Raw genomic sequence first — 10,986 nt, 5'->3', positions numbered from 1 at the left:
TAATTTACTTTAAGATAAAAATGTTAGCAGCAAATGTGAATGCTCTTAGCACATTTTTTTCAAAACAAAATAAAAAATCACTTTTTTTTTCTAAAATTAAATTAATATAAGAAAACTGCAAGGAGAAAAAATAAACTCCTGCTAAAATATATAGAACATACACGAAATCCTATAAAAGGGGATACTAGAAAGCACAGCTCAATTGCATGACTTCTCCTTTCTTTAATCTTTAGTTATATCTTTTACTATACATAGCATATATTAACACATACTTACAGTCACATGTACAACTAGATAATCTTATTTGTATACATTTGAATTGAAAAGATAGATTGATGGCGGTACAAATGGCTAATATAGAGGCACAATCATCATGTGAGCAAACTTTGTCTCCTTCGTCAATCTTTAACAAAGTTGATCGTCCTGTTACATTGAAGGTTTGCTTTTCAACTATTAATGAGTTCCCCATTTGTTTCCTAGACGAGTTTGCAACATGACCTGAGCCTTTTTTATAAGCCTAGTTGAGTACATCATCCTAATTCGGTCTAGTATTCCATTCGAAAGCCGAATGCAAACTGATTCAGGGTACAAGACCTCGTGTCCTATACAAGACCAGCGTCCCAAGTATATTGTTGTTTATTAACAAATTATTATTATTATTATATAATTTTGATTCATTGCGTTGATGTTTAGTCTTTCTTTGCTAGTTATATTTCTTTCCATGTAAGTAATAACTGTTTTATAGATAATCATTAAATTTATAAAGAAATTACTTTGATTTTTCTAATGAAAACAAACTTGGTTGAGGACTCTTGAGCAAAATCAGGCCCTTGGAGGCTTGGACCAAGAGTTTAACCTGGAATTTGTTGACTTGTAAAATAAACAAAACAACAAAAGAACAGGTAAGCATAATCGGCCCCAAAATAGTCAATCCGATTTTCAGAGGGTGTTTGGGATTACGTTTTGAAGTGATTATTTGATTATTGCGTTTGTAAAACATAAATAATCTAAAAAAGTGTTTGAATGAAAAAGTGATTATCTGCCTCCAAAACGCAGTTTTGGAAGAAGCATGTACCTACATGCTTTTTCAAAATGCAGTTTTGAAAACGCAAAATCTATTTTGAAAACGCATAATCTATTTTGAAAACGCAACACCAAACACCTCCTCATACACCACCTTTATAATCAGCACTACAGACACAACAAAATATATTTGGGTCCACATCTCACCTAAATAATCAATAAAGATATTACTAGTGTAAAGTGCCGGTACTATTTTAACAGGAGGGCTAAATGAGCAAACTCTATTTTTGCTGGCACTAAAAAAGAGGGAGGTCCACCAATGGAAAAATTAAAGTACAAAAGTTCCGGCACTATTTTAGTCGGCGGGCTCAAGGAGTAGGCACGATTTTAGCCGGCACTCACTATATTTGTTAGCCCTGAAAAAGAGGGAGCTCCTTTTCTGTGCCGGCTAAAACAGGGCCTGCTCCTTTAGCTCGTCGGCTAAAATAGTGCCGGCACTTTTACACTTGTAATTTTGATATTGGTTATTGGGTGAGATGTGGACCCAATTGTACTTTTTTGTGTTTTCTATGCCGACTAAAAAAAGTGTCTGAAAGTTGGAGTGTGGGCTATTTTGGTGATGACTCTGCTTACTTGTTCTTCTCTTGTTGGTTTGCTTATTTTGTAAGTCAACAAATTCAATGTCTATTTTGATTTTTGATAGAACTCTTGGTCAACATGCCTATTTTCATGATTTCCCCGTTTTTTGCTTCTTTCTCATTAAAGAAGACAAAGTAATACTTGTTATGGAAGCAAATCATGAAGGTTAAATGTACAATTTTTTATGATATTACTCATGTTCAATGTCATGGCCTCATGGGCATCTTAAGGTCCTTTTAGTTTGTGCCTTATGGATTGTTTCTCTTCTACTTGTAAGCAACAGTTAAAAATTGTCTTTGTATGATTAATTAATTAACATATAACTTGTGGTATGAGATTTAACAGTTTCATGAAGTGGTTTACACTGTCAAAATTAAGAAACAAAGATGGATAAAGAAGAGCGAATCGCTAGAGAAGCTTATATTAAAAGGAATCACTGGCATGGTGTTGCCCAGTGAAACGTTGGCAATGTTAGATCCATCTGGCTCTGGAAAAACTACACTTTTGACGGCACTAGGTGGCCGACTAAGCGGCAAACTCGAGGGGACTGTCACCTACAATGGCAAACCATTTTCAAGTATTATGAAGCGGTATATTGGGTTTGTAACTCAAGATGATGTTTTATACCCTCATTTGACAGTCACCGAAACCTTAGTGTTCACCTCTTTACTTCGGTTGCCTAATAATCTAACAAGTCAAGAAAAAGTGTTGCATGCTGAAGTTGTGATCAATCAACTTGGGTTAACAAGATGCAAAAATATAATTATAGGTGGCCCAAATTTAAGAGGGATATCTGGTGGAGAGCGGAAAAGGGTTATTATTGGGCAAGAAATGCTTATAAATCCTAGTTTGTTGTTCTTGGATGAACCAACTTCAGGGCTTGACTCAACAACGGCTCAAAGGATTGTTTCAACGTTATTGGAATTAGCACGAGGCGGAAGAACTCTTGTGATGACAATTCATCAGCCCTCAAGTAAGATGTTCTACTTGTTTAATAAAGTGTTGTTACTGTCGGAAGGGAATTCGTTGTTTTTTGGAAAAGGGTCAGAAGTTATGAGTTATTTTGAAAGTATCGGCTTTTCACCATTGGTAGCCATGAATCCTTCAGACTTTTTGTTAGATCTGGCAAATGGTATGTACATAGTTGCATGATTTCACCCTGCAAAGAGTGTGTCATGATCTATTTCCATAATAACTAATTTTTTGAATTTTGTGAAACTAAACAAACTAGGGATATCATCAGAGGCTTCAAGTTTTTCGGATCAAAATGAAACTAAGCAGAAGCTGGCTTTGGCTTATAAGTCAAATCTTGCTGAGAATCTGAAAGCTGAAGTATTAGAATTTGATGATCATGTGAAAAGTATTTTAGAGAACAAGAAACATGAACGATGGACCACAACTTGGTGGCAACAAGTAATGATTTTGTTTAGAAGAGGTGTTAAAGAAAGGAGACATGATTTCTTTTCTGCACTGAAAATTGGTCAGGTTATAGCTGTATCATTTCTTAGCGGTTTGCTATGGTGGCAAAGTGATGCATCACACTTTCAAGATCAGGTATAGCATTACTTTTTACCCATATATGTACAAAGAAAATTCATTTATTGATTCACAAGATGTCACTTTTAAAGTACAAAAAGTTCTATCACTAAAATTGTTTAGATGTTGAAAAGTGTCATTGCCCATTGTTGATAGCAAAAATGTGATAATAATAATTATGTTACTAAGTGTCTCTTTCTTTTATGGAATCGTAATCGAACATTGACTTTTTTAACACTAATTTGGTGAATGTCTCATCGAAAAATATGCAGTCCGGATTGCTATTCTTTTACACTGGATTTTGGGGTTTTTTCCCTTTATTTCAAGCAATTTTCACATTTCCTCAAGAAAGACTAATGCTAGCCAAAGAAAGATATTCTGGAATGTACAAACTTTCATCTTATTTTGTGTCAAGAACACTAGGAGATCTTCCGATGGAGATAGTTCTTCCCATTTTGTTTTGCATAATAACCTATTGGATGGCGGGGCTCAAACCAACGGTTGGAAGTTTCTTATATGCGTTGTTTACGCTCCTCTTAAGTGTCTTGGTCACACAAGGGCTCGGAGTTGCGCTAGGTGCACTTGTCATGGACCAGAAGTCAGCCACCATTCTAGGGTCTGTGATCATGCTATCCTTCACATTAGCGGGAGGATACTATGTTCAGCACGTGCCTACTTTTATATCTTGGATCAAATATGTATCGATCAGTCAGCATACTTACAAGCTCTTGATAGGGTCACAATATGAACATGGCCAAACCTACCAATGTGGTAACCGGACTTGCTTGGTTGAAGATTTTCCAGCCATTAAGAGTGTTGGGCTCAGTGGGCAAGTGATCTCGATTGTTGCTTTGGTTATAATGCTTGTATTTTATCGGGTTGTTGCATATCTAGCTCTCATGCGAATTGGTGTGCCTACAAAATAAGGCATATATATGCTTTTTAGGCATGCTTCACAAGAAAACCATAACATATGCTTTTTAGGCATGCTTCACAAGAAAACCAAATAGGCCATATAAGCAATAACATTGTAAATTATTATCGCCAAACCAATAACGAAGATCACTTGCCCATTGAGTCAGTCGCTCTTGGGCCATGGGTAACGGAAGTTATGTATAAGCAATATTCTTGGCAAAATATTATCGCCACATAATCATGGGGAGGTAGGGAACAACCCCACCCCCCCGCCCCCCGGTACCGAAGTTATGTATTAGTGAATATTATAAGATAGGGTTCGATCCCCGGCTGCTGCAGGGTGATTGTGACATCCGGGTGAAGGCTCGGCTCGGGATTCATCCCGGGTTTGAGTCCAAAGGGGCGAGGGTTTACCCATTCCACGGGGTTCCCGCGCATCAGGGGTGTGCTACGCTTTCTAGCGGTGGTCGAGTAGTAGGCCTTTGGACATAGCTCCGAAAGAGTGGGTTTACACGTGGAAAGCAGTTAGCCGTTCAAAAAAAAAATCGTTTGATTAGTGGTGTTCATGAGTTTGAGAAAATGTGGATAATGTTAATTAAAAATATGTTTAATTGTTACATAATCAATAGCGAAATTTATTATGGCACAACTGGTACTTCCAAATCACTTATTGATTTATTGGTGCAAACCCTATCAAATTTCACCCAAATAAAACCTATATATCAGAATAAATCATTAAAACTGCCAATATTTTCAAAATATAGATTCAAGAGGCAAAAATAAAATAAAATAAAATAAAATAATAATTAGATATTTTGATCCATCGTTTTGCTAAAATAGGCATTTACTCTACATGTAATAAACTAATCAATTAGGCAACATAAATAAACTTCCCAGCCACTTAGACTATACCCTAGTGATCAAGAGGAATTATCTTTTATGAGGAGAACAAGGTTCAATCTTTAGAAAATGTAAGTATTTAAGACGAAAAAATTAGCCATTAAAAAAAAAGCTTTGCCAGCTAAGGAGACTAACTTTCAGCTGGAAAAAAACTTTAAAAAATACGGGTCCACGAAACAACCAACCAAAAACAATATACTTGTAAAAGCGGGAGTTAATCTTAGCTTACCATTGGCTAAAAGTGGGGGGATAGATCTTAGCTAGCAGCTAAAATTTAGCTAGGACTAAACCCTATGTATCCTAATCCAAGAGGTGCGATGAATGGTTGTGTCTTTTGCTTGAAACGCCACGTCTCTTTGTTCCTGTGATATTGCCGCCCTTCATGAATGGATGCGTATGATGATGGCGTCGATTCATTAAGTGTGTAGATTGTAGACTTTCGTTTAGTCGCTTCCAGTCCTCACACTTGTTAATCTAATCTATTTACTATACAAACTAACTTTATACTAATTACTTAACAACCCTCAAACTTAAGGATGTGAAGGGATTAGATCTACAAACTCTAATAAAAATTCCACATCTAGTAGATCGTGTATACCATTATACTTTACCTTGTGTTTCATTTAATCATTTTATCGGCTCACTAGTCTTGTCAATGCTCATGCTTGACTTCTCTTTACCCTTAGGTTGGATGTTTGTATAAGTGTAGGTCCCGATTCTCGGAGGATCGATACGAAACCAAATCACTTGTTTATCACAAACACAGTCACGAGTGCAGAATCCCCGTGACTATGCCAAACCAAACATAGACAGTAAATGAATCACAGTCAATTCAATTGATTAGATACAATGAGAACAATGATCAAACAAATACACACAATGTTTGACAGTAGACTTTCACAGTGGGTATGCTCTCATGGTTTCAGTGTGAAACTATGATGTGTTTATATAGGCAGCCCAGGCCCAACAGTTGACGAAACATGAATTGGGCCTGACGAAACTTCATGGACGACGAAACACAAGGAGTTTCGTCACCCATCTCGACAAAACTTGGAGATTTGACCAATGGGAGTTTCGTCATGTATGTGCTCGACGAAACTTGGGAGTTTCGTCGAGGGCTGCAAAATCTGTTTGGTTGCAAACTGTTAGACAGTTTGCAGCAGACAACATAAATACACAAACAAACATTAACCCAAAATGCAACATGCATTGTTCATATAACTTTACATATCAGACGAGACAAATTTGTCGGACACATAGAAAGATAGGAGGATATCTAACTAAGGTCGACGGCGAATACAGACTCGATAATATAAAAGATCGTACAAAATACATCGCTAATAAAGACAAGTGACAGACACCAAAATATTGCATCAACAAACTCCCCTTTGTCTGTTACTGTCTTCGGTCTTCAATCTTCCGTCTCTAGTGTTTCAGTGTCCAGGTGCTTCCAGCATGAATTCCTCGGTAAAAGCAGTATCAAGCGGCGCGCTGAAATCGCAACGCTTGATGCGCATCCTTGTCATCATAGAATATATCATGCCAGAACAGCTTGTTGATGCCGTTCGCCGACATATTCACGATCCACATCGGATCTAGCATCCGAAAGTTTTCACGATCACCATTAAACACAATCACCGCTTCATGCGTATCCGGATCGTAACACCATAACCTCATATCATCAAGAAAATTCTGCTTCATCGGCATTAAAGGGATCTTGTCTATAACCTTTACGGGTTGATAGACAAGCTTGTATCGCGCCGTATTTGTCGATGGGTCCAACGTGAACTTGATCTGCTGATAGATTGGGAACTGAGGCTTGAACAACTCATTTTTCCAGCCTGTCCTTTTGTTAAACTTTATTTTGCGAGCGAACAATGTAGCTCCTTTGAAGTTTGAACGATTAACAAGCTCAAGCTTCATCAAAGTTGCAACGTCGTAAAATGGTAAGGACAGAATGCTTAGCAACGATCTGAAGTACTGAATGCCGAATTCACGCTTGATGGCAACACACTGGATTTCCTTTACGAACATCCAGCTCAGAATTTTCCCATGCGGCTTAACTTTCTCAAACTGCAGAAAATCAACTTATGCTTCCGGCGGTGTAGGATTTTCAACCTTTGACAAGAAACGTTTTCTCCATTCCTCGAATGAATCAGTCGGATTATCAGAAGACGCCCGATTCTTCAATTGTTCATCAATGTCTTCCTGATTCTCTTTCATCCATTCTTCATCAAATGGATCAAACTCCATTCCGTCGGCACGAACATAAGTTGTTTTGCTGATTTCCCCTTCAAATACAATCTCTTCAATGTTTTCAACATCTGCAGTCTCTGGTTCAACCGGCATTTTATCAATTTCAGCATCATCAATTTCCTTCATCGCATTCAAAGCTAACAACTGCTCATGAGACAGATCAGAAACAGTCTCTCCCTCTTCTATAATTTCTCCAGTGATAGGATGAACAGCCTGCAAAGCAAGATCAGCTGTACTAGGAACAGAAGATGTACCGGGTAGAGAGCTTTCGATGTAAGAACTGCTTTCAAGCTGTTGTACTTCTTCAATGGTTCCAGTAGAGGTTCCTTGAGCAGATCCAAGCTGCGACGGTGTGAAGACAATCATTTGAGTGGAGGTAGTTGCAGGCGGTTGTTCTGAAATGGCAGAAGGGTCGGGGTTCCCTCGATCTTCAGGATCATCGTCCTTTTTCTTCAACACTTCTTGTTGCTTACATCGATCATATCATTCCACAGAATATTGACCCGCTTTCTAACAATCTCAGAGCTTTCAGTTATTTTCTTGACCCTATCAGCTATTGTGGTGTTTCGAGAATCGTACCACTCCTTCATATAATCATGCCTTTCTTTGAGGGACTCTGCCAACTTCTAAAGTTTAGAGTTGCTTTCTTTCATGCGGTTCATTTCTATACCACGAGTATTATCCGCCGCTCGCATCTGTTGCAACTATCGCTCTCTCACTTCGTCTGCAGCTTTCAAACTAGCATTTTCTGTTGAGAGAATAGGAAGTCTACTTGCAGCAGTTTGCAGTTGAGAGAATAGGAAGTCTACCTTTTCATCTGGCTGCATCCGAGAAAATATAGTTTGTCTACGCTCTGCGGCTGGCTGCGAAGTCGTTGCACAAATGGTTGAAGCTATGGAAGGAGTAGGTTCTTGAGGGGTCACTGTAGGAGTTTCAGGTGTTGAACTCACTATAGGAGCTGGTTCAGAGGATCTTGGAGGAGACGGCACCATATTCGAAGCTTCAGCGGCCGTGAATCCAAGATTTGGATCCATTTCCGCTTCTTGTGTAGGCTCTTGAGGTGGAACGGATTGTTGTGCAGAAGAAGTACCAATATACTTTCTTGCTTTCTTCTTGCGTTTGACAACCGTTTCCTTTTTCTTTAATCGTTCCGCTTCGGTATCCGAAGGAACGTATTCAGGGTCATCTTCTTGTCTAATCCTCCTGATCCTTTTAACACCGCGTTCATCATAGTAAACTTCGTATCCGGGCTCAGGTGGATTGTCACCAGATTCAGTATCCTCCTCGTCATTACCAGCTGATGTACCACCAGCTGCACCAGTAGACGATGCACCAGCAGCAGCCAGATACACCAATGGCACCAGCACCTGCATCACCACCATCACCACCTTTGTCATCACCATCACTATCACTGTCAGATGAACCAGTATCCGTTCGACCAAACTTTTCTACCATCTTTTTCTTTAACTCCGGCCCTTCATCATCAGATTGGCTGTCAACATGACGCCATTTGTCATCTGCAGGAGCAATGTAGTCTGGTTTACCAAGAGCACCGATTAACTTCCTAGGCGGATTGCTTTCTGTGTATCTCTTGATTGCAAGGCTCTTGAATATCCTTAATGAATTCTCGATCATAGTTTCTATCTTCAGGATATCGTTATCGGCTTTTGGAAGACCGGGATGCTGAATATTCATGATCATCTGTAGAAACCGAGGATATATCCAAAATTTATTCCTAGATGTTCGACTACCAGTTCTTGTCATGTTCTCCTTCATGTTGGCAAAGATATACTTTGAGATGCTAAACGGTTTGTTCAGCACCAATGCCACCATGAGACCAACGAGATCGTTGCCTGCCATGTCAGATCGCCTGTTGCTAAGACATTGAATAAATACGTGTAATAAAAACTTGTACCGCAAAGGAAGATCTCCCTTGTTGATTTGATTGCTGCAAATGTCACCAATACACTTCATCCGTAATAAACAGCCACGAGTACACATGATTGGTATAGAGGACGGAGCATTCGGATCGTCTTGCAGCTCTAAAACAATGTTTAAGATTTCTGGTGAGACAATCACGTTCAGATCATTTACTTGCCCTTGAATGACACCAGTTCCATCAACTTGCACAACGCTTGCATAATTCCAGAAAGCTTTAACGAGCGATTTGTAAACTGGAGTTGAAAAGGTGACTGCTTTATTTATCCGCGACTCTCTAATCCACCGCGTGATTTCTTTCAATTCGGTGATTTTTCCTTCCAGATCAAGATAGGCAATCTGGTTGTGACGCTTCTCGGACATCACTTCTTCTTCTGATTTGTTTTCTTTCTTAGTCGCGGGCTTGCGTTTTCTCTCTTTTGGTGCCATCTGAATATGCAAACATCCACATAAGTTAAAATGTCACAATATTTGCATTAGACATATGTTAATACAAGATCAAGTGTGAATTGGACAGTTATCATTCAATTACACTTGTTCTGTGAAAGGGCACCAACTTGAAAAGTTTCTAAGTATTAGACGACGAAACTCCATCACTTGTGACGAAACTCTCTTCATCATGACGAAACATCCTTGGTCAAACAAAGTCAGAGTTGACCTTTGACCAGAGGAGTTTCGTCGACAGTCCTTCGATGAAAGTTCTTTCATTTTAAAGGGGGTTTCATCATAGGGGGGTTTCGTCATCAACAGTTTGAAGAAACTTAGGTTTCGTCGTCCAAGGGTTTCGTCGACAGAGTTAGGGTTTCGTCAATTTGGGGTTTCATCACAGTTAGGGTTTCGTCGATTTGGGGGTTTTCAAAATCAAAGGGGTTTCGTCGTCTGTTGTTTAATCGATGATCTATTCACAAACAAACCAACATTTGACAATTTGTAAACACCCAAACTAAACCGAAAACAACCATTAGTTTAACCGGCACGATTTTTGACCGGAAAAACATCCAAAACAGTTTAAAACATCAACAATCATCATCCCCTGTTTTTGTTAACCAAAACCCAACCCAAATCAAAACCAAATCAATGTACAATATCAATATAAACCCTAGTTCTACCAGTTTTTATAAGAAACCAAAACAAACACAAGTTAATATCATGAAGAAATCGAATAAAAATAGGGTTTCAGAGGGTTTATCAACAAATTTCAAGCAAAACAACGGTTCTTAATGGTTCAAATCATTTGAACCAACATTTGAGTACCTTGGCTTTGATGAAAAAATAGAGAGAAAATGAATAGTTTGAGAGTCGGTTAAAGGTATAGTGGTTTGGAGTGTTGGGGAAGATAAACAATCAATTGGGTTTGAAAAAGTGAGGACTTCTGACTACTGGGATCCCCTTATATACTCATTCACTCGGCGAAACCTCATTCTCGACGAAACTCTACTCGGGCTCGATGAAACTCTTGTTTGGGCTTGGATTGGGCTTGAACATTGAGCCCATGACGAAAGTTAATGAGGCCAGGTGAGTTTCATCGTGACCTTGACGAAACTTCTTGTGGGCTCGACGAAACTCTTGTTTGGGCTTGGTTTGGGCTTGAACAGTTAGCCCATGATGAAAGTTAAAAGGGCCAATGGAGTTTCGTCGTAACCTCGACAAAACAAGGAGTTTTGTCCTGACCAAATTTAATTTTGACCAAATTTGACTAAGGTTAAAACAGTTGACCTTGACCATGATCTTTCGTCGACATTCAGGGGTTTCGTCGACATAAAGATGTTTCGTCGACCA

General features: G+C 38.9%; 1 protein-coding gene across 1 annotated transcript; it reads left to right on the top strand.

Moving 5' to 3' along the window:
* The first annotated feature begins 312 nt into the window (after positions 1-312).
* LOC110943950 (ABC transporter G family member 9) lies at positions 313-4,185 on the top strand. The gene is made up of 4 exons (XM_022185680.2): positions 313-437; positions 2,008-2,794; positions 2,894-3,216; positions 3,471-4,185. The coding sequence occupies exons 1-4, from the start codon at positions 336-338 to the stop codon at positions 4,122-4,124; spliced, it is 1,866 nt and encodes a 621-aa protein (XP_022041372.1). The 5' UTR covers positions 313-335; the 3' UTR covers positions 4,125-4,185.
* Positions 4,186-10,986: the final 6,801 nt, after the last annotated feature.

This window comes from Helianthus annuus, chromosome 5 (genome assembly GCF_002127325.2).
Source record: "Helianthus annuus cultivar XRQ/B chromosome 5, HanXRQr2.0-SUNRISE, whole genome shotgun sequence".
NCBI classification, from domain to species: domain Eukaryota; kingdom Viridiplantae; phylum Streptophyta; class Magnoliopsida; order Asterales; family Asteraceae; genus Helianthus; species Helianthus annuus.
This window is presented reverse-complemented; position numbering and strand designations above follow the sequence as displayed.

Bases quoted from the DNA above. Each gene is read 5' to 3' on its own strand.
- LOC110943950 (XM_022185680.2), top strand. From the start codon at position 336: ATGGCGGTACAAATGGCTAATATAGAGGCACAATCATCATGTGAGCAA. The intron at 2,795-2,893 runs GTATGTACATAG...TAAACAAACTAG, and splicing joins TTTGTTAGATCTGGCAAATG to GGATATCATCAGAGGCTTCA. The intron at 3,217-3,470 runs GTATAGCATTAC...AAAAATATGCAG, and splicing joins CATCACACTTTCAAGATCAG to TCCGGATTGCTATTCTTTTA.